Source organism: Hippocampus comes, unplaced genomic scaffold (assembly GCF_001891065.2).
Source record: "Hippocampus comes isolate QL1 unplaced genomic scaffold, H_comes_QL1_v1.1 scaffold150, whole genome shotgun sequence".
Classification (NCBI taxonomy): Eukaryota; Metazoa; Chordata; class Actinopteri; order Syngnathiformes; family Syngnathidae; genus Hippocampus; species Hippocampus comes.
Window position 1 is genome coordinate 2,352,109 of NW_017805496.1, and position 24,053 is coordinate 2,376,161.

At 43.0% G+C, this 24,053-nt stretch overlaps 1 protein-coding gene across 1 annotated transcript in view; it reads left to right on the forward strand.

Annotated features, from left to right (window-relative positions):
• Nucleotides 1–24,053, forward strand: part of rasa3 (RAS p21 protein activator 3) — a 30,888-nt gene that overhangs the window by 1,506 nt on the left and 5,329 nt on the right. Inside the window, exons 2-14 of the mRNA XM_019876368.1 lie at nt 9,423–9,540; nt 11,330–11,433; nt 12,578–12,672; nt 15,296–15,372; nt 18,216–18,296; nt 19,007–19,079; nt 20,211–20,284; nt 20,376–20,480; nt 21,231–21,387; nt 21,460–21,608; nt 22,339–22,453; nt 22,543–22,617; nt 22,702–22,825. Of these exons, the coding sequence (XP_019731927.1) occupies nt 9,423–9,540; nt 11,330–11,433; nt 12,578–12,672; nt 15,296–15,372; nt 18,216–18,296; nt 19,007–19,079; nt 20,211–20,284; nt 20,376–20,480; nt 21,231–21,387; nt 21,460–21,608; nt 22,339–22,453; nt 22,543–22,617; nt 22,702–22,825 (1,347 nt within the window). The remainder of the gene's footprint in view (nt 1–9,422; nt 9,541–11,329; nt 11,434–12,577; nt 12,673–15,295; nt 15,373–18,215; nt 18,297–19,006; nt 19,080–20,210; nt 20,285–20,375; nt 20,481–21,230; nt 21,388–21,459; nt 21,609–22,338; nt 22,454–22,542; nt 22,618–22,701; nt 22,826–24,053) is intronic.

Genomic DNA, 24,053 nt, shown 5'->3' on the forward strand with positions numbered 1-24,053 from the left:
GCAACTTGTTATCGCTGTTTGTCATCACTTCCACCATTAAGCTCAATGTGTGAGACCGCCCCCTGTAATATCATACAGTTGAGTTTCCGCCGCGTATTCTTGAGCGGCCGTCAAGTTGTGTGATCCTTATCGGCCTGTGCAACCCTTGCGTCACACTGTTTTCACCACATTCTCTTTGGCATGTGGTTGGCCGATGACTAAGACCTGAACATTTTTGCTTCTGAGACGACTTCCTATTGGGACACTCTTGCCAGATGATGACTCCCCTGATTTTCGGAAACCAAGAAGGGATAGTGGGTGTTCATACATACCGTCTGTAAAACAGGAAACAGGAAAGAACCCCCCGATTCGCTTCCTGATTGGCTGCACTAGACTACAGAAGAATTGTGTTTTTTCCTGTATGGCATCAAGCTCATACATAGCAGATGCGGTGGGACACAGAAGGGGGACAGAGTTGGTGTCTAACATACAGAAGTGGCCCGGGCTGCACTTTATCTGTCACTTCTTGATTCTCAGAGGCACAGCCGGAGGTGAAACTTGGCACTAATTAACTACAGCACATGCATTTGACTTGTCTTTAACTGTTTCCAATTCGACAAACTCAAAACAAGAGCTTAGGAAAATATATAAACAAGCTTGAATGGCATGCAAAATTGTGCCTTCCAAGAATTAACTGTTTGCTCAAGTGGAAAAAAAAAAGAGTGCATTTTGTTTGTCGATCTGTTTGTTTGCCGCTCACTTGCTGGTTCAGAAGACGGTCGGTCCCGTGAAACCGTAGAAGGTCGTATTTGTGTTTAGATACTTTTAAGCAAGCTCTTCAAGGGGAGATTTATCTGCCTTTTCCTTGGGCACCCGTTTGGTATAAATGACACTGACATAGAAAAGCTGACCAAGTCATTGGACCAATATGGCTGTTGGGTCAACACTCAACACTCACTTCTCCCGCGCTGTTGTGTTGAAAGCAATTGCGGCTGTCCAAACGGACGACGTTCATGTCGTCATGCAGCCGGAACAACTTCAGCAATAGTCGATCTCTATTGGGTTTTCGGTTAAAAAAAAAAAAAAAAAAAAATGCAGCTATAGTCGATCTCTATTGGGTTTTCTGTTTTTAAAAAAAGCAACATTTATGGAAATTGGTTATGGAGTTTTTACATAATCTCACTTCCAACAAATGAAAAATGTTTTGGTTCAAAACAATGCCTCTCGCTTTTGCACAGCCACACTTGGTGGGGATTAAAATCAGTGTGAAATCATGCACATATCCTAATATTTGTTAAGAGGTAAATGCCAGGTTAATGTTCTTTGTATATCACCATCACCTGGAATAAGTACAGAATGTACTTATAATAAAGCCTGTACGACCGGTGTTTCACACTTGGCAAAGAGAGCAAAAAAAAAAAAAAAAAAGGGAGGGGGGGTGAAATTAATGTTCATATCCCAATATTGGTTAAAATGTAAATACAGCGTTTTTAACACATTAACATCACCTAGAATATACTTTGTAAGTGCAGAATGTACTGTCTAATAATGCCAGATTCTTGTCCATTCACTCTTTTTGGTCAATTTACATTTTTTTTCCTGAAGCCATTCAAACTAGCTTTAAACATAGAAATGTGTGCATTCATTGAAAACCACTGGATCATTTGAAATTGAAAATATGACATCTCATAATAATAAAAATAATCCAACTCCAACTGCAGATATGCTTTCGCAATGTTGAGACTCCAACCTTTACCCCTAACCCTTTAAGGGAATGAAGGAGCCACTTTGATTGGCCGTGAGTGAAGTTGGATATGACAACTCCCTCCGCTGCGCAGCCCTCCCTCTCATAGATCCGCCAACTTGCACTCGTCTGAGAAATTAGCCAACTCGGTTGTTTCTAAACCTCCCGTGCACAGAGATGCGCCGCCTGCCATGCCAGATTCACGCCGGTCATGAAAGTAGAGCCTATAGAGTCTACATAAGCAATCTCAATATTCACCTATTTGAGCTACAGGAACATATACATTTCCAAGAATGAAACTGCTGGTAGGCTGAACTAAAATGGAACTCGGGGCTCGGGGTGAATTTCAGTATTTTAAAATTAGGGGAAAATAAATGAGCGCAAACCGATACTTAAATGAATTGTTTCTATGACATGTCAAACCAGATATTGTCCATCTGTTTTGGGCACAAATTGCCAAATTTGGATTGTATTAATTCAGGTTTATGAGTATAAAGTCTTTAACTCTGCCCGGCATCAATCCAGTTGGCTTTAGTGTTGACCCAATCGCTTGTTGTTATCATTTCATAGCATCTTTCAGTTCAAGTGTGTTTTTGGATGTGATGGAAACACGGCACAGTGGTAGAAACTGGATGAGTTGAGATGTGAAGAGGCTGTGTGCTAGGAAAGCTGAATTTCGGCCCCTCTAGACGTATGACTTCGGCGGGGCTGAGACTGGAAGGGAAAAGTGACCTTTTTTTTTCGACAGAAACCCCCCACCTCCGGCTTCTCCCCTCACCCCCTTCACAGCTGGCTAACAGAAGTTCCCGAACCTCCCCCTGTCCGGATTGAATAGAAGGCACGGAGCGAGTGAGAAAGAAAGGAAAGCCACCGAAGCCGACTTCTTCTCTCTTTCTTGGGAACACCTCTATTTGAGTTGCAATATCGCAAAATATATTTCCCCTGCCTTGTCCTAGAAAGCAAATTTTCTGGGAATTACAGAAGTGTTCTGAAAACATTTGTGTTGACTCTTTAGGCGGAGACAGTGTTTCGGACACAGAAGGTCCTACTCAGTAATCTGGCCTCAATGAGCAAGCGGTACTTGGAATAGCGAGGAATGGCCACAGTAGGCCCCGCATGCGGGGATGGAAGGGGTAAATAAAGGCTTTGGAGTACGCGGCTCCTTGATGTTGCCCTTCAGAGGTCCTGTCAGAGATGTGATCTCTCCCTGTCGTGACCTCGAGCCTCGGTCGAGAACCTCAGTCGTGGTTTAAATGACGCAGAGTTGTGAAAAAGAACCTTAGCCTCGGACTACATCCTTGGCCGGATCCTCGAGGGTGCGTGGGAGTTTGGTACTTGGAGAAGGCGTTCCACGAAGCGCTTAATTGATCTTGTGGGCGGTGCTCCGGGAGTCAGCAGTTTCCGGGCGGGCAGTTGGGTCCCTGTACGACCAGTGTCAGATCGGTTTGATTTGTTTCCCGTGACGGTTGGATTCCCCCAAGGGTCCCGTTTGTCTCTGGTTTTCTTCGTAGCTTTTATGCACAGAATTTCTCGACACAGCCTAGGGTTGCCGGCGTCCGTTCGGTGACATCAGTATTGCAGCTCTGCTTTTTGCAGACGATGTCGTCTGTTGGCTTCATCGAGACAAAATGTTCCACTCTCGGTGAATCTATTGGGATGAGAATCAGCACCTGTAAACCCGAGACCATGTTACTCGATCGGAAAAGGGTGGAGTGCCCCATCTATGTTCCAGTGGTGTAAAATCGCCCTGAAGTGAGTTTCCTCCGGGCGGTCCTTCAGAGAAGCTTGGTTGGCTGCTGCTCCATCCCATTGAAAGTAGTCAGCTGAGGTGGCTCGGGCATCTGAGCAGGGTCCCTCCTGGACGGCAACGTAGTGAGATGTTCCAGGCACGTCCCACCAGGAAGAGGCCCCGGAGGCACGCTGGAGTGACTCTGTTGGCTGATTGTCCCGGGAATGCCTTTGGATTTCCCCGGAAGAGCTGGGCGAAGTGACTGGGGAGGAAGGAAGTCTGGCCTCCCCTGCTTAAATGGAAGAAGGTGGATGGATGGATGGATGGATGGATGCGTGTTTGAGGATGAGTGCAGCCTATATCCAAGCCTCTTCTAAACTTTATTCTTAACATCGGTCTTTCTGAAAAGCCAAGTAAGGCCACCGAGCAAACATTTGGATTGTATCACATCCACATGTTTAAAGTCTCCCCATATTTAGTGAACTTGCACAATGGAGCTGCGCAAGTGTGCGTTTGAGTGCATGTTTGTGGTTGTTTATTTTTGTCTCACTCAAGTTTTCCATTGAGACTTAGCGGATTGGTGTGAACATTAGCAGTTGCCAGCGCAACATGGGAATGAGTTTGATCAGTAAGCCAGTCCTGCTTTTTTTTCCCAGGGACGACGGTTTGCTGCATGAGCAGTCATTAACTCTAAATACACTTTTCCAAAAGGCTCCTGCTTGCAGCACTTGTGCCACCACTGCAATAAAAATTGCTGGAAAAGAAAAGAGATAAAGTGACTTCTCTTTGCATGTAAGAGTCTCTATTTTTTTTCTCTCAATTTAATGATTATTATGCTGATAAAATTCTGTCACATTTTCCCCCTCTAATTGAGTTGAATTTAAACATTTTGGAGTACAATTGGGGCGGCACGGTGGGCGACCGGTTCGCACATCCGCCTCGTAATTAATTTAACATTATTATCTGCAGTGGTTTTAGAACTGGAAGAGAAGTTTCGTGCAGTTTGCATATTTGACATTCAATGGCTTTGGAATGAGTCACATAATTACCAAAGAACCCTGGTGATGCCATCAGGGGTCATCTGCGTTCACAACGGAAATACTGTGTTCAAAATAGAAACACCACTTCAACCAAAGATGGTTTCCATCTGACCATCTAAGGATGAAAAAAAATAGTGTTTGTCATTGTAAGTAAAAGGTAATGATTGTTTTGTTGCCATCGTTATGTTCTTTGCACAAATACTACTGCCACAAGCTTGTTCTGCTTGTGGTTTGGAAGTATGTAAACGTTTACCTGTCAAGATGATGAACGTGTCAAGATGTGTTAGGGGAAATGTCACATCAGGACATTGAGCCAAGGAACCAGTTAGTCACTTTTTGATGAAACCAGAGTGGATGTTTCTTTAAGATTTGTGTTAGTGGCCTCAATACTTTTCGCGTGTCATCGTGTTATCATTATTGGTTGACATTTTGTTCAGAAAGGCTGACATATGTACTTAGACGTCAAAATAAGACGAACTGTGAAAATAAACTACACACACACATGCACACGCACACACACACTGGATCATAAGTGGGGCTTTTGCTGCTTTCAAGCTACATCTTGGATCCAGTTGAAATTCCTTTCTCCTCATCTCATTTCCTCTTGTAGCATTCTCCAATGCTAACTTCTCTCCACTCCCCTCTCTTTCCCTTCCACAGTAGTTGTTCTTCCTCACAACTCACTGAGTCCTCTGCATATAATTTCCTTTCGCATACATTGCCATTTATTTCCTGAAGCCCATGTCTTCCTTACGTGTTGTGCAAACAGCGACTGAAAGTATTCATGCCCGTGTATCCTTGGATGCGTTCAATTCGCCGGAAATTAGAACCACAAGTCGCCCTTGCTGTAACTGTACATGCGACAAAGAAGGAAAATCAACAAAGCAACACATCTCACTGAGGGCATTGCTTCAGCCACTTGTGCTTCCTGCTGCCTTCCTTGCATCATCCGTCTTTGCCTCATTCACTCTCCAGTCATGTAATCGGATGGAGAGTTGACCCAGTGTTCGTGTGCACCAGTTTGTTTCTCTCATATATGCTCATCTTGTTTTGTGTGCATATGCACTTGCACACACCTTCTAAGAGCAGTGTGTGTTTTGTTCACATACAAGGGCGAGGTATTCTAAAAGGACAGCAGCGCTGATGAGCTTTGCATGATGAGAGGAGAAAGCCGTTGTTTTTGGCTGCTTGTTTTTTTAATATTGAGTTGAGAAAATGAAATCCAAACCCTCTGGAGAAAAAAAAGAGGGGGTGGGGGCGATGCGGAAAAAATGTAAATGAGGTTTAAACGTGTTTCAAAAATGAATATTGAAGCTGTGGGCATAAAAGTTACAAAAGGAAAGAAAATCAGAAGGCTAAAAGAGAAAGGAGTGTGGTAGGTAGATAAGTAGGTGATAGCTAGCTAGATAGCTAACTAGCTACAGAGAGAGAGAGAGAGAGAGAGGGAGAAAAAGCTTGATAGCTAGCTAGTTGGCGAGCTAGGTTGCTAGCTAGGTAGCTAGACAGATAGACAGACACATAAAAAATGGCCTGTAGATACACCCAAGTATGGCTTTTCAGAGCAATGATGTAGTAGTACAGGAAAGCAGTATAAAATATATCCGGTTTGTTGCACAACAGTTGATGGAAAAGGTCATGATGTTAGATAATATCCCAGGAGTTTCAAATTTACCAGTTTCAAGTTGATTTTCATACCATATTAAGTAATTAACTAGCTATTTGTCCAAATATACATGACGAGTTTGGTTATAGCTGTAATGGTCGATATCTAACTGACTGTTTCAACACATGAACCCAGAACAACAAGTCATGGAATGTGTGTAAGCACTCATTTGTACCCTCTGGCAGATTTTACACTACGGAAAAATAAGTAAATCCACGATGGTTTGGTTACAAAGAAAACCTTGATGCCACAGTCCAACCAAGGGACCTATTAGGTCATGGATGAGAAGAAAACAAATATTGGAATGGAATTGGAAATGAAGGATTATTGCTGAGTGATGGAATGAACGTGAGAATAAATAAGCAAAGTGAAGCGTTCAGGTGATTTAAAAATGGAAAGGAGTGAAGACATACAATGACGAGAGGCAAGACCACCATTTTGCTTTCAAAGAGCAGCTTTTGATGGGTATAATGGGTAGAAACGTTTTACTTTTTATTTTACTCACCAGGGTGTTATTGGAATCCCACTTTTAAACCTCGGTATCTTTAAGAATTTTGTGAATGATTGTTGCTGTTTTTATGAACGGTGCTGTATGAATCAGCCCCCAGAGTGGCACACATTACCTTCGGTTGCATTGCCACAGACTTCCTTTGTGATGCAGTGATGCTTATAAAATTCTTCCGATGCCGTCTGTATTTTTAGACTTTGTCGGATCTGAGAGGTTGTCTTTTCGATCGTAATTTATCCAGGAAGAGGCGACATTGCGTCACTGATTGAGTCACTGGAGCAAAGAGATAATGGCAGAGAAAATAGGACAGCACAAATGCCCTGAGGCCATTTGAACCGTAGTTATGAGCGAAGCAGTGGCTCAATCCAGTTACACCAAACGGCAAACAATCTTATTTGTTTTGTTTTACATACTTTAAAGAGTCTAAATAATAGTAAATGAGCTTGCAGTTCCACACATCGTATGCCATGACTACTTTTTCAAGAAATTAGAAAAGTACATTCATAGAAAATACACACATACACACCCTCCGTACAGCATTTTTTTTTTTTATAGAGAGGCTATTCAGTTTACGATAGTGTTCCATTCCAATGACCCCAATGTAACCCAAAAGTCACAACTTCTATCTAGGCCATAAATTTACACTGATCAAATGAAACAATGAGAGCAATTCATTTTTTTTTTGCTCACTTTAAATGGCTTCCATGCTGGAAGGGCTGGTCGCTCCACAAGTTCATTGCATGCTGTTTATAAAAAAGTCAAAAGTTGGGACCGACAACGCCATCACATTTTTCGAGGATGGTAAAAATGGTTCAACGTGCTCATCTTAACAATTGCAACAATGTGTGAACTAGCTCAATTTTATTACATCAAAGGGTTGAATGAAATCAGATCATTTGGATGCAGAGACATTTTTGAAGTCTACTTACTTAACCTACTTAAAAGATACATCTGGATCCAGATTTTTTTCTTCTTTTTCTTTTTTGTGCAACCACTTGACAAAATAAAACAGTAAATTCAGCGCAGCATTTTCTTCAGTGTGCGTTAATTTTCTGTTTTGGTCTTTCACTGGGAATCAGAAGAAATTCTCTTGAGAAATGGGTTTGTCACACAATTCCATAAGAAAAATGACTGAGTGAATAAATTAACGCACCTTGCATCCTTCTTCAACTGCGTAATTTTGTCACCGAAACGATGATGACACGTCCTTCAAACTGTCACTGGGTGCACAGAAACTGTGTTTGCGTGTGTGTGGGTGGGTGTGTGTGTGTGTATATACATATATATATATATATATATACACACACACACACACACACACACACACACACACACACACACACGCACACACACACACACTCTGAAAAAAGATGGTTTGCAAGGCTCCCCATGGAAAGGCATAGAAGTGTAAAATTGATGAAATGTCTTGAGTATTCATGCACTGATAAACTGACTCATCAATCATGTCCTTTCACGGGGAGAATCTGTTTGCTGTTTTCTCCCCTTCCCCCATCAGGCACACGGAAACAAAGCGGTGTATTATATCTCTGCTCACAGCAAACCATTTGTAGATGCAGTCAATGCCCAGATGATCTACTTGGCACTCGTTTGTCTCTAACAATGGCTCCACTGGTCTGTTTCTATGATTTAGTAACTCTGCAAAAGGTTTCAAGTTACATTACCTTTCTATTAATGACATCTATGGTCATCGTAGTAGAATTGAGTCTTACTCGACACTTAAAAGCACACAACCACATACATGTGCCCTTCTTACGCGGAGTCATTGAGTCCAAGCGCGAACTACTAGTGGTGATAGACCTGCTGCAGCTCAGTTGCTGAACAACATCATTGCATGTGGCTGCACACATGTGAGCGAGGCGTGTTGAATGAACACATGTGGCCCTGAGACTGCTGAGCTGCACTGAAAAAAAAAATGGTGTGCGGAATTTACTCTGTTTTATTTCGTCAAGTGCATTTAACTTCATCATAAATGCACCTGCATCCGGATGATTCTATTGTGTGCGGCCACTTAACAAAAAATAAAGTGGAGTAAATTCAACACGCAATTTTTATCAGTGTGTGTGTGTGGGTCTCCTGGATGAAGGCGAACATAACAAAGAACTGACTTCTATTCATCTGAGGCTTTGTGGAAGGGGAATATATTCCTCACGAGGGGACTGGGACACTACCTTTGTGTGCGTGTGTGCGTGCGCGCGCACGTGTGTGCATGCATGCGCGTCGATGTGGGCGGTTGGACCGCATTCTTGTGAAAGGGAGTGCTATCTGTCACATATGTTTGAGGAACAGATAGAGCAGACTTGGACAGGATGAAGGAAGTGTCCCACTCGGTTCCTTTCATTCACAGATCAGACATCAAGCACACACACATGCACACACACGCACGATGCGCAATAACAACCTTGGCACGTTGTTGGAAATGCCCGCCGAGTGGTTGTCTGCAAGCATAACATGACAGTGTGCCCCGTTTAGAAGTAGCCACGCTACGAGAACTAAGCTCTTGACACACGTTGTGGGATTTGATGATGTCATGATCGTGTGTGTTGAGCATGTGTGGTTCAGTCAAAACACCAACAGGTGTACACTCTTATATAAGGGTGTTTTATTACTGTGGCTGTTCTTTAATAAAGAATCACTTTTAGCATCGGTGCCCGAGTAAACACTTTGTTACTGCTTACCCCAGCGTTCCTGCATCATAAGCACACACTCACGCACCTTTCTTCTTCTCGCTCTGTGTACAGGAGAAGCCAAAAACATCCCTCCATACCCGGGGCCAAACAGGATGAGGGACTGTTACTGCACTGTCAATCTGGACCAAGAAGAAGTCTTCAGAACCAAGATTGTTGAGAAGTCGCTCTGGTATGCTTACCATCCTGCCTCCTTCTGGTTCCTGAGGTTTTTTTTTTGGCCGCGTGGGCAGGAAGTTGCGATGAAACACACAACTTTCAACAACCAACATAATGGAAACATTCTCGTCAAATAACACTTAGAAGGAATGAAGGCGATTTGCGTGAGGTTGACGTGAGGACCGACAAACCTGAAATTTCTGTTCCCTGGTGAACTGGGTTAGTTGGTTTGTTTGTGTCTCACGGAACAGCCCTAAAGATTTCCAGGGACAATTTCATGCAGCACATTATCGTCATTGTGTGAGTGTATTTGTCCCTATCAGGATTATGATAGTTTTGGATGTTTTTTTATCGTTATTTTTTACTTCATTTTGACTTTTTCTTGAGTCAGTTAGATTGAATTATTTTTTACAACAGGATTATTCGATTTTTAAAATAATTTATTAGTTTCATTTTACTAAAAAAAATTTAAATTTGTTTTGGTATTAGTTTTAGTTTTTTGTCCCCCCCCCCACCTCCCAAAAAAAGGTAATTAAGTATAGTGAAATCGTAAACTGTTTGACCTTCCTAATCTGTTCGTACGTACAGCATCACAGAAAAAAAAAAAATCATTTAAAATGAAACCCTGAAACCCAGTTCCAGCAGACAATGAGTGAACCCAATCCAGTTGAATGCGACACTGCATAAATACAGGTCCACTTGTCAGTCAGCAATGTGATAATCGGGTGCATTCCTCCGTGGGTGTTGGAACTTAACACTCCGGCACGCTCTTTCTCTTGTATTGAAAAGTATCTATTAAGCATGTCCCACTTTTAATGCCAAGATTTTTGCGCCACAAATTGGAAGTATGCCACAAAATGAGACAACTGAGGTGAACCAAACGTTTTTTTACTCCTCCTTAACCCATAAGAGCCCACGGTGACACCAGTGTAACAAACAGTTTGAACTCCCCAGTATCTTTTTTCAAAACTTTTTGTCTGATTTTAACCCATCAAAACCTTTTGGAAAAATGGGTCTGGGCTCTTATGGGTTAACTGTATCCAGTTTATCTAAAAATAGCTACATGTGTATTTTCTAATATGTTTGCTATATTACATTTTCATGATTGAGTTTTAGTCTTACTCAGGCTGACTCACATCAGCGGTGGGGCAGTGCCCCGGCCTAGCGAACTCTACTGACCAGCTGCCACTGATCTCAATGATTAATGCAAGCATAAATAACGACTAAATAAATCATCACCTCTGGCCGATCACCTGAACAAGAATTGGTTCTCTTTTCACAATGGTGCCGTACTTTATCATTTTTGAACGCTTCCATCCATGTCAATATTTGCTGATTTTCTTTAATTCTTCCTTCTGTGCTATTACAATCCTGTTGTGTGTGTGTGTGTGTGTGTGTGTGTGTGTGTGTGTGTGTGTGTGTGTGTGTGTTGGATTTTATTGGATTGCTATTTTTAGAAAGAATCTGATGCAATAACAATCACATTAACTGCACCAAATAGAAGAAAAAAAACATCCCATCTGTGTCACATCTTATGTTTTTGGAAGTCCTGCCAAGTTTATAATCCTGAGCCGCCTTGCTTGTCTGTGTGTGAAATCACAACAGAACAAGTTGTATTTTGTTGTGCCAGCGTAGGCTCTTCTTACATCTTGTCCCACTGTACTGTAATTTTACCTCCGCTCGCTCTTCACATCTCAGGTGACAACTGTTGTCGCATGTGGAGGATTTAGTTTCGCCTTGAAGTCTTCCTTCACATAACACTGTTTTTTGTTCTTCATCCTTGTGTCCCCTTTCTCTGACAGTCCGTTCTATGGAGAGGACTTCTATTGTGAGATCCCACGTAGCTTCAGACATCTCTCCTTCTATATCTTTGACAGGGACGTCTTCAGGAGGGACTCAAGTATCGGTGGGTAAAAAGCTAAATTGTTTTTGGGGCAAAAACATCTCAGATATGGTCTCATGTACGTATGGATTGGTCAGGTGGAATTCACTGACCGAACCAGTTACACGTGAGGATTCGGAAGTCATGTTTACATAAATGCATTTCATTGGCTGTCTTGACTGCTGCAGAATAAATGAGTGGGACTTTCAATTTTTATTTCTAAACAACAAAATGTTCAGACAGCATTTGAGTCACATTCGAAATCATGATTTCCCCTTCAAGCGGGATTTTGAAGTTTAATAAAATGACCACCGGTAGCAAGATTCCACTATAGCCCGACTTCACTAATTCCGCGAACCCCTGACCAAAGTCGCACCCCTCGTTGATGTGCACGAGGGCGATTCTCAAGGAAAACTTTTCATTAGAAAAGCGCTTAACCGGGATACTTAATGGCGCTTTTACTATTGTGGCATCGCTCTGAAAGGGTGCGCTGTGGCGTACGCATCAACAGATGTCAGATGAAAGTCAGGAAGTGCAGCTGGCAGTCTGTGGTTTTACACTCCGGGTGGGATGGAAAGTTTCAATGGCACTACAGTGTTGATATCGTCAAAAACAAACTTTCTCGAAACACTCATTTGGCAATTCTAATATGCGTGGTTTTTTTTTCACATTTTTAACGCAAACATAGTTTTCTCCATCTAATAAGGCCTAATTAACTGAAACAATGAGATGTCTTTTTTTCCCTTTCTATGACATTGCAATTTAACATGGCATTAAGACTTAATAATTTTTAGAATTTCTGCTTGGTCAGAAAAACAAAACAAAAAAAACCCCAAATGTGTTTCCAGTGTTTTTTTTTTAAGTTAAAATGCGAAATATTTCATCGCTCTGATTAGCAGTCCTGATTATGTTGATGATGTGTGATCATGATGAGAATGACATGCCAGTAGTCTACTTCCCATCCCTCTTGCCTCTGCAACATCTCAGAACGTCCGTTTTAACACTGAAGCGCTGTGATCATTTGGAGTTCTTTTTGATATGCTTCGCAGCCGCTCATCCTGCTCACAACTGAAACGTTTTGAATTTCTTTGAATGTCGACCGTGTCTTCCTTTTTTTTTTTTTTTTTTTGAGCTCATTCGTCATTCTGACTTGCAATGATGTGCGTAGGTAAAGTTGCGGTGCAGAAAGAAGACCTGCAGAAATATCACGGGAAAGACACCTGGTTCCAGCTCCAGCCTGTCAGCGCTGACTCAGAGGTGCAGGTCAGTACACACAAAGAGAATGCGCAAAGTCTTCCACTCTTTAAATAGCTCTACTGGAAGCTTTTCTGCTTCCTTTTGTCAGTGGATCCGTCGTAAACACGTTACAATGCTTAGCGCTGTACCTTGTTCGTGGTTGGGTCAACAAAGTACCAGCGGCGTTGAGTGACAAATTAATTACTGGTATTCATTTTTGTTCTGTCATCACATCATATGGGCCAATCCACCTTTTACCTCTTGTGACCTTTTCAAACTTAGGTTACCCTAAAAGTTTGAAATTGTAGCTTGGCCTCATCGCTCACATTCCAAACAAACAAACAAACAAAAAAAAAAGATAGGCGCTAATGTTTATAGCTCGATTGTCAGATTACATTGTAACGCTCCACTCCGGTCCCAAGCTTTCGGTGGCAATTACAGTCGATGAGTTTGTTCCTGTCAGATGTCAATGGGCTCATGCTACTTTGTGATCTGGTGGCAAGCTGTCAGTTTAGCTGAAGAGAAACTTCCTGTAAGTGTGACTCGTTGTTGAGCAACCGACAGACTGAAGAAAGAATAACCTGCACTGCAGGGTTCAACTTTACTATCATTTCTCATCAAAGCTCTTCATGCACAATACCTAAGATACCATCTCAAGCTGAGCGGGAAAACGTTTTTTTTTCCCGGCCTTGGTCGTTTATTCTTGCCCTTTTGAAGTGATTTAAATCTTCATAAAAAAAAGAAAAAAAAAAAGAAAGTAAAGTTGATCAAAATATTTTATCTCACGGTCATGGTTATCCAGCCCATTAAGGTTCTTCGAAACTGCTCTCTTTTTTAACTTTTAATCCTTTGAAAATCTCAAGACGTATATCGCCGCCTTTTTTTAAGAGTACATTAGTCATTTTTACATTTAGTGGGGAACTATTTTTTTTTTTTACATTTATATGACAGGCAAGAAAGTTAAAAAGTAAAATGTTTGCGATTGTACTCAGAGGTGGAGCTACATGATGGCCAGAGATAACCATAGCAAGCACGCCACATGGCTGACAAGTCTTTGTTTACCAAACCATCCGCAGTCACGGTTTCATGAAATAAAATGCACACAGAAGCAAAGCTACGGCAAATAAAAGGGCATTATCAAATAAAATTAAGCTTAGCAAAACATCCCTTTTTACTTAGCCGGGCTTGATCGTGCGTGTGATGGGCATTTTTCTGGAGAGGTGTGGATTTTAGCTCATGAAACCCTGAGTGTGGATTGTATAATTAAGAATGAAGCATGTGCAGCAACCGCTGGCCTCCTTTTGTGGAGGTGTTGTGTTACCCTGGCCCAGGCCACCCCACTGAAAAATTTCTAGCTACGCCCCTTGAGTCTACTTAACGAACAACAAATGTGAATGGAGCCCTGCACGATGTGGCATTGTAGGTATTTTGCTGCCCTGAAGTTCTTTTTCAGGACTTAGCTTCCAGTGCTTGATCCCTCCCACATGCGTTGCTGTTGGGCTATTCACGATTCAGACGTCCGGCGGCTCTCCCGCCCAGATGTACGCGTCGTCAGGAGTACACGCACAGCCTCACATTCACACCCCAGTAGTTCCTCACAGAGGCTCTCACACATACAGGATCCGAAAACACAATGAATGGGAACATCTGCAGACAGATGGGTGTGTGTCGCCCTGGAACAGAGACTCATTCATCCAAGGGGGCGTCGGGCGGAAGGATGGGTGAGGAGAACGGGAGTGAAAGAGAAAACGCAAGCGAGATGGATCAAATGAAGTCGGAAGAGAGCCACTCTTTTCTATTTTCAAGAGAGAGGACACATTGTTGTCCCCCGCGGTCCGCTCCCTTTGCTCAAATCGCTCAGACAGAGTGTGACGCCTGCGAGTTTGCATCACGATGCTGTTAATTAACGGAGCTTTTCTCGACAGCTGTACGGCCACGCTGTCATTATGCCATTAATCCAATCGCTTCAGAATAAAAACAACTTCGGCGTGACTATTTCCTCTCAGTGGTGGAATGCCGCTCCTCGTGCTTGTGTTTTTGTTTCGTGCAAATTCATTTATGGAGGAAGGCCGCCTTTTATCTTATCTTAAGATAAAAGGCGGTCTTATCGACTTTCGTGCGGCACTTCTCTCACACGTGATGTACGTGTTAAACCAAGTCGATTCGACAACAAGTCCGAAAATATCATCATTGAATGTGCCGCCAAAAGATGTTTTTGATTGTTTTGTTTTGGTCTCACAATGTAAAAGCTGGACCTGATGCTTTTCATTAAAATTCATGTCCAATGAGCTGTTTACAGTCACGGCAAAGAATTACGTGACTCTTTTTAAGTACATAATAAAACATTGAAACCACTTTGGCCCTGACTAATTCAATTTACTAATTTATTAGGAACGCATGATTGATACTGTTTCTGAGGCAAATATGAAAATGACATTTACGAGTAGACCGTACTGCATTTATGCCCTTTTTTTGGTTCATTCCAGATCCACCAAAAAATAAATTAAAATAAATCAATCAAAAAGTACATAAAGGTTTTGCGCTTCAAACTATATTGAATTATTCTTAATTAGATGAACATGTCCTCTTTGTGAATTGTAACTTTTGTTGAAACTAAAACCATGTCCACTTTTGTGCACCTTTTTCACAGGGAAAAGTGCACCTGGAGCTGCGTCTGAGTGAAGTCATCACAGACAGCGGCGTCATCAACCACAAACTAGCCACCCGGTGAGACTCTGCGCATGCTTTATGTTGTTCTTACAATTTGGCAAACACAAAGGCTCAGATTGTGTCGTCCCGGTCATCTACTCTTAGCATTTTACAAAATTCTACATGCAGATAAAGGGATTGAAATCCTGGACTCTTCCACTTTTGGGAACTGTGAAAGCACGACAAAGGTCTGTACTCGGATCGAGTAGCCTCCCGTTCTGGTTGTACTCATCTCGTGTTGGACAAGTTGAACACTGAGGCGATATTTACCAGACTGACAAAGTGTCAACCTGCAGGATGTGTGTCCACACGCGCCGTTTTGTAACACATCAACATTGCGAGGCAAGACTTGCCACCACTTCCCGTCAGCTGCCGTCACCATCTTGAGGACAGCCGCCCTCCACTTTGCTAATGGATAGAGGATTGGCATTTAAAAAAAAAAAAAAAGTTCACTCTTTTTTTTTTTCTCTTGCTAGTAAACATTCTTGCGGAGGTTTTGACTACGCTAGCTTCCTCTGTGCTGGGGCCCTCACAGGGTCCAAGTATGAATGCTTGCCGCTGTTTTTCATCATGCCTGTTACATGACCTTCCCAAGTTGACAATTGGTTGCCGGCCAAACAGGTTTGAACCGGCGAGAGTTTTGAGCTGCGCAAGTTTGTTTCGCGTTGATGACTTTGTTACCCTCACCGACTTCAAAGCGCAAGGCAGGAGCTTCTATTTTTGCCTGCATTCAGAGGTTGCAATGACAACAATACCTGATCAACAAAACACATTTCCACGAATTTGGAGGACGGACTGTGCTAGAAACCAATCAAAACGAATTTGCTGTCCCAATTGATTAATTTAGTCCAGGAAAAGATCGAGTGAATTACAGATGCGTGTCATAGAGTACTCCACTGTATTTGCTGCCGACAGGCGAGCAAGGAACGATGCTCCGTGATCCTTCGGAATGGATGTTTTTGAGTGCGTGCGTGCGTTCCAAACATTCAGAGGTTGCTATGACAACAATACCTGATCAACAAAACACGTTTCCACGAATTTAGAGGACGGACTGTGCTAGAAACCAATCAAAACGAATTTGCTGTCCCAATTGATTAATTTAGTCCAGGAAAAGATCGAGTGAATTACAGATGCGTGTCATAGAGCATTCCACTGTATTTGCTGCCGACAGGCGAGCAAGGAATGCTCCATGATCCTTTGGAATGGATGTTTTTGAGTGCGTGCGTGCGTTCCAATTTCTCCCCTGTAGGAAGTAGTACAAGTCCGATGATGAGCCAGGCTGGCTGCGCTCCCACGCACTGTGGCTAAGGTGGCTAGAGCCAAGAGCACCAAGTTTCCCAGTCACTAATACTGTACATTCACTTTAATCCATCATTAATATTCAGGCATGCAGACGTTTTTTTTGTTTTGTTTTAATTTGGCACAGAAGGTAATAAGAAACGTTACTGATTGTCATTCTAGTTTGAAATCTGTTATCTATTAACCACAGATCAGCTCCAGTAGTAGGTTATCCTTCATCTGCTATACTGCTTAGCCCGCGGCACGCTATTTTTGCCTCACTTTGGAGTGATCTCTAATTCATTATCCTGCTGCTGGAGTGGAATTGTTTTGGACAGGATATGGGGGCCGCCAAAAACAAGCGCATTACCATAAAAACCAGTAGCATGAACCAAAACAAATATGTCTGCTGGGCAGTCTGAGCGGCATGTCAGAACTCGGTGCGGCGTTGAGAGAGGGGCCGGATAGTAGGCCAAGCAGGGGTTACATAAACAAGCTTATTGGACAGGAAGTGCGCTGGCATTAGAGATGCTTAACCCGGCCTTTCTTCTTTATTAGGAATCCCTGTGCGTGTGTGTGTGTGTGTGTGTGTGTGTGTGTGTGTGTGTGTGTGTGTGTGTGTGTGTGTGTGTGTGTGTGTGTGTGCGCGCGCCTATGTGAGAGACGTGCTGCAATTCACTGTGTAATTCATCAGGCTGTGTGACTAGTAGTGCATCACCGTGACACACAGGAAGTGATTCGTCCTGCCGGGTGTCTCGTCCCGTGTGGGTGATAATCCCGTTACGGCATGATGTCATCTGGGAGCGGGACAGTTTTAGACAGATTGTGTTCTCACAGGAAGATAAATGCAGAACTGTCCTTCCCACATTTGTCAAGTACAAAGAGGATAAATAGATTTGGTCAGAGTTTGCTAGTTTTCAATAAAATGCGGCAATGAGAAACTCCGGTTTGGCTTGTGAAGACTCCGTTGATTGACTAGTTGGAGGTTTAACCAACATGAAAAGCATTGAGCTGTCTATGGATGAAAAACAAGCAATTGCGAAGTTGAGAGAAGATGGAAAATCAATCAGGGCCAAGGTTTCAGATCGCTCACAGCCAATACAGCCATTTGGAATGTCCTGAAGAAGGAAACCACTGGTGTACTGGGAGACAACTAAAAGGTGGAAAGAAGGCCATTCTCGACCGCTTATCCGAGGTCGGGTCGCGGCCAGCCAAGACACATAGCCTCCCCATGGTGTCCTGGGTCGTCTCCGGGGCCTCCTACCGGTGGGACATGCCCAGAAGACCTCACCAGTGAGATATCCGGGAGGCATCCGAATCAGATGCCCGAGCCACCTCATCTGGCTCCTCTCGACGTGGAGGAGAAACGGCTTGCATCGGAATCTCTCGCGGAAGACCAAGCCTCTCACCTTATCTCTAAGGGAGAGCCCGGACACCCTGTGGAGGAAACTCGTTTCGGCCACTAGTATCCGGGATCTTGTTTTGATTTTGATTTCCTTTGTTCCATTTATGTGGGTGCGGAGCGCGAGGTGTGTTTCATGAAAAAGAAAAAAAAAAAACATGTCTCATTTGCGTCCCTACAGAGTGCTGGAGTGCCAAGGTCTTCCCATCGTTAATGGCCAATGTGACCCTTATGCTGCTGTCTCGCTACTTGGTCCTTCCAGGTTAGATCCGCAGTGCACACAGTTGTTTCTGCTATCATTCAACACATCACATGTCCATGCCACCGCGTCGTTCACATTTTTGGGGAATACGGCTGAATGCAGTTGAACTTCATTTCTTGTTAACATGAACATACTTTTTCAATAATATAAACACATTTAATGACATATGTGGCAGAGCAGGAACAAGGCATAACAAAAATATTGTACAAACAGTGATCGTTTTACATATTTAGAGGAAAGAAATCCTGTTTTTTTTTTTTTTTTTGTTATCTCACAATATACATCAATAATCCTGCCCAAAGATGTAAATGATAAAATGAACCTACCTGTCGCTTTCTGTCGGTGCAAAAGGTAGGATTGAAGAGGATTTGACGCTCAGTTAACTCCAGTTAAAAACTTGGCTGAGCTGAAATACTTCCTGTTTTCATTCTCCTCTCACAGTGTCAAACAAAGTAGTGTGCTGCCATCTAATTGGTTTGAACTGGCTTGAAAGTGTAATCACACCCAAAATAAACAAAGTAACAGCTGGACAAAAAAAAATCAATCAATCTGCCAAATAAAAGGACGACAACGTGCGATTCGGGAGGTTGTTACTGTGCAGGATGACATTCAAAGCAGCAATCTAACATGTCAATGACAGCAGTAAAGTCTGGAAACCACATTGCCCTCACCGTAATGACTGCTTTCTGCTGTATTCCCGCTCCCTTCAGGTCAGAAGTAAAGAAGACCAAAGTGAAGAGGAAAACCAATAATCCACAGTTTGATGAAGTTTTCTATTTTGAGGTAAAATACTCAGCCGTTGGTTAGCCTCCGCCACAAAAGTCGACCTTAGCGTGTCATTGTTGTGTGTGTCTCTCAATAAGAAGAAAGAGTTAAGGAAGCTCTGCTCAACATTTTGGAGCCTGGCCGCACAGAGGTACGGATGCGGAGCAGTCAATCAATGCGGCCCCGATGACTTTTTAAGATTCTAATTTGCATCAACGCCTTACAAGTCCACCCGCGGGGAGGGTTCTTGTCATTTCATCAATCGAAACCCTTTTTTCGGGACTGAGTACAAGCCGTAATTTCGTGAGCCTCACTCAATTAAACGGATTGGGTTTGCTGTGATTTGATCTCAAGTGCATCTGATTCACATCTCCCGCCGAAGAATCACTTTTATTGATCCATTCGGATGCATAACGTTGAAGTGGCTGACATCTGAGAGCGTGTTTATCAGAGGCGTGTCGACTTATAGACACATATACGCAAGTACGTTTGTGTGCGTACGTATGTACATATGCGTGAGCCGGCGTGTGCTTCGGTGCCTTTGAGCTTCTTTCCAAAACATCCATCCTCTGAGCATTTCGTAACGGAAATGTTCTGGTTTGAAATGGCCGATTGTTTGCTATCATTGGTTAATCACATTAGCGTTACTGCGCTATCTGTCCTATCTGCTGTCCCACACTCCGCAAACATCCTGTCCTGGAGCCACGAGATAGTGCGAAGGCCCTATCATCTTTTTCGGAGACTCTTGTTGTTTTCATCACGGCGGTTCCGAATCAGAACGTTTCAGCGACCTTAAAAGGTGTGTCTGTCTGTGACTGTCCAATAGATGAAATTGGACGACTTTTGATGAGTGAAGGTTCTCGAGGAAAAGGCCTCGATTGTTCTTTGGATGCACAGGACAAGACTGTGATTGACACACAAGATACAAATGCCCGGGCTCTTAAGATGTGCACTGTAAATCGATGCCGTATTCAACAATATGGACTGAATCATATTGGGAGGCATAGGATTCCAATTTTAGATCGGGGAAGACCCGTTTTGTTCCCGCAAGACTGTGACCTACTTACAAGGCATGATTTGATGAGTTTGGCGCTGACGCCACCCCCCCGCCCCGCCCCCCATCCTATTTGATGGTTCCTCTTCTTTTAGGTGACACGGCCCTTGAGCTACACAAAACGACAGTTTGATGTTGAAGAGGAAGATGTGGACAAACTGGCTTTGAGGTAAGAGAAAGCAGCCTTGCAAAGTGACGCTCCAATCAGCTCAGTCTGCGTGTTGGGAAAAAAAAAACAGCGCACTCTGGTTTATGTCCAGGGTGGACCTGTGTAATTTGAGCAACTTGAAGTTTGGTGATGAGTTCCTGGGAGGAGTGCGGGTTCCACTCAGAGTTTTGGGTCAACTTGGAGTCCACGATGCATGGTAGGTGTGATGTGTCCCACACCGGTTCGACTGACAGGACATCATCTCATTGCTCTTTTCTGCCTTCCTTTTGGAAAGAGAAGCATCACGTTTTTTGAGGGGGGGGGGGCAAGGCTAACGTAGTCAAAGTTGAGCCACAACAAAAGAGGAATTGATTGGACTTTTAAAACAAATTTACTGTAACGCTCTTAATACTAATAATTTGATGCGGCAGCACCTCTCCATGGTACACGTTAACGGTACGCTTTTTTTCCCCTTTTTTTTTTTTTTCTAGAGTAAACTTCAGCCCCCTGTGGTGAGGGGTAAAAAGACCCAAAATGTACCCTGGACTTATTTTCGGGACTTAAATATGAAATGCAGTGCACAACATGTCAAATGCATTCACAATGAATTGACCTTTGTGAACACTTTGAATATTAATGTATGAAATCGGTAGTTGCACCCTGACTCATATACTGTGCATACTGTATACAAATTAATACATGCACACTGCACAACAGCTATATCCCCTCAATCTGATTCGAATCCTATCTCTTGTTAACATAAACAGTCCAGGATTCAAAAATCCTAAATACGAAATTGCACTGCATCGTACCGAAATGTTTCTCTTACTGTATATTGGTGACCTTATTTAGCTTACGGTACTTGAAAGGGGCCTATATGGCATTTTCAATTCTGAAGCTCCATGTAAAGCGAATCCGTTTATTTTTTGAAAAAAATGAAAATTTGGTGGCCGAATTCTCTTCTCAGGTACTATCTTCAGCCCAGGGAAAACGGAGGGAAGTCTGTCAAGGTGGAAGAGCTCGGATCTCTGCGCCTGAACATCGTTTACACCGAGGACCACGTTTTCCCCTCGGAGCACTACACCCCACTCAGAGATTTGCTGTTGCACTCGGCTAACGTGCAGGTACGCGAGCGAGCGAGTGGATCTTCGCCGGCCACGCGGCGCAGGCCACACGTTTACATTGCTTTTGTGCAGCCCGTGTCGGCGTCCACTGCGAACATTCTGGGGGAGGTGTGTCGAGAGAAGCAAGAGGCCGCCATACCGCTCGTGCGTCTCTTCCTCCACTATGGCAAGATTGTGCCTTTCATCAGCGCCATCGCGCACGCCGAAGTTCACCGCACACAGTGAGTGCTCTAATAATCATGCGGTTTTTTTTTGGAAGGAGGGAGACGCAATCATCACCGGAAAGACGGACGCGTGTTTGTAAATGTGCCAATTGTCTGAAGAGCCGATCGATACTCACCATAAGCCAGCTCAGTGTTGCAGACTAGAAAGTCAATTGAAATGAAGTGCAAAGCTGTTATTGGATCTTGTCCTTCACGAAATGTAAATAATGAATTGAATTCGCTTCAAGAAATGATCTCACGAAGATGTGTGCAGTGCTTAATAAACTTATTAGACCATCGCCCAGTGTCAGGTTTTGCTAACCTCAATGAATAGCATTGGAAATGACCCTTTTTTTTCTTGGATGTTTCTGTAACATTACCACTGTGAATCTAAATCTATTTTAAATCACGTCAAATATTCTGTAATTTTAAAAATAGGAAATCACAATACCATTTCATGATTAAATGACCCTTATTTACTGACTCGCAATCCCGAATGCAATGCGAGACAGATTTCTCACCGATTCAAATCTGAGTAAAAAGGTGAATTTGGATTGAAATTCATCTTTCCTTTTCAAAATGGTTTCATCGATCAATATTTATATTTTATTAAAGCACTTCACTTCACTTGATATTGGACGGTCCCTGGGTCACTTGATACTGGATGGTCCCTGAGTCAACTAGGTGATGGTCAAATGAATTTGTCAATATTTTTTGCTGTTTTGACTAATCTGCCTTCCAAACGTAGGGATCCAAACACCATTTTTCGGGGGAACTCGCTCACGTCCAAATGCATCGACGAGACCATGAAACTGGCAGGGATGGACTATCTACGAGTCACACTGAAACCAATCATAGATGAGGTTGGAAGTTACACGCTCTTCTTGCATCTTAAGCAACTCGGTATAGAGTACACAAGTATCAAAGCGCTCTCGATTTCATCTCTTCACAGATCTGCACCGAACACAAGCCCTGTGAAATTGACCCAGTTAAACTCAAGGAATCGGAAAACCTGGAGACAAACAGGGTAGGAAAGCGACCGCGCGTGGCTGCGCAGGGTCGGCATGCGGCTGCTCTTATCCGACAAATCTGATTGACCTTCTCGCCGCAGGGAAACCTTCGCCGCTATGTGGACCGTATCTTTGACGTGATCACCACCTCTGGCGTTCGCTGTCCAACTGTTATGTGTGACATCTTCTTCTCGCTGAGGGAGTCTGCGGTCACGCGTTTCCAAGGTAACTGACCTCGTGTGTGACTAGCGCAGCAGATAAACAGGTACTTAATAGCGCGATGTGTTCAAGGCCACCTTTTGCAATTCACTCACAATTACAGGTTGCTTTATGTGATCGCCATTTTTTATGAGGTTTGCCGGTACACTGTAGCTCGTGTTGTATACTCTGCTGCTCCCGTGTGGCTGAGGTGTGGTACTGCAGCCACAAGAATACAAATTAACTGCCTCGCAGTAGTCTGCCTTTTTGAAAATACGGTTCTGACTATAAAAAAAAAAAAAAGACAAGCAGCCATCAAAACTGTTGCCAGTCCTCTGTCAATGATTTTCTTCTAATTGAATAATAAGTAATCAGTACATCAAAAAGATTTAAGGTAAGATGGACATGAACTGAAATAAGTCTTCAATCATTGTCTTCATTTGTGGTAGTGATAGTATTGTATTTGTTTTTCTTTCTCGCATTTTTGTTCTACAATGGGCTATCTGCGCTGGTCAAATACAAAACAACTTTCAGTATGATGCAATGCAGTTCCTCACAATTACAAATACTGTCAAAATATTACACTACACTTAAAAAAGAAGTTCACATTGTTATCATTGAGCTATTTTGGCAAAAAACTTTCCAACGAAGTAAAACCCTTCGGACGAGTGTCAGGGTGCGGAGACGGGGGGGACGTCTCCATAAACTCCTCGCTCGTGTATCATCAATTTATCACCGACTTCTCCTTGCCACGCATGCACAACATCCCCCAGGGGTCTTGTTTCTAACCTCCCGCTCAGCTTTAGGCTCACTAACATTTCCTCTGAAAAATAAGCAGGCCTTCGTAAAAGTGCTCACATTTCTGCCCTGCTCTCTCGTACCGCTCAGACACAAACTGCGACTGATACTCGCTGTTGTTTTATCCGAAGGTGGTAGATGAGAGCTGCTGGCCCAGGTGTCATTTTTTTCACTGGTTTTGACAGTGCTTGTTTAACTGTCCTCAAAATTGTGCAATCTGTTGTTGACGTCCAAACATAAGAACTGCTTTTACAGAGATAAATGAGCCAAAGAGAACTGAAAGTCCAACAAGAAACAAACATTCATTGTTTATTTTACCATGAACGTCTGTTTGGAAAGGCTGAAATTCTCGTTTCGTGTCAAGCCTCATTTGATTGTGACGTTTGTATCTAATCTCGTGACTCGTAAATGTACAGTATGTCAGGTGTCATGTCGCACAGACATGAGAATCCATTTT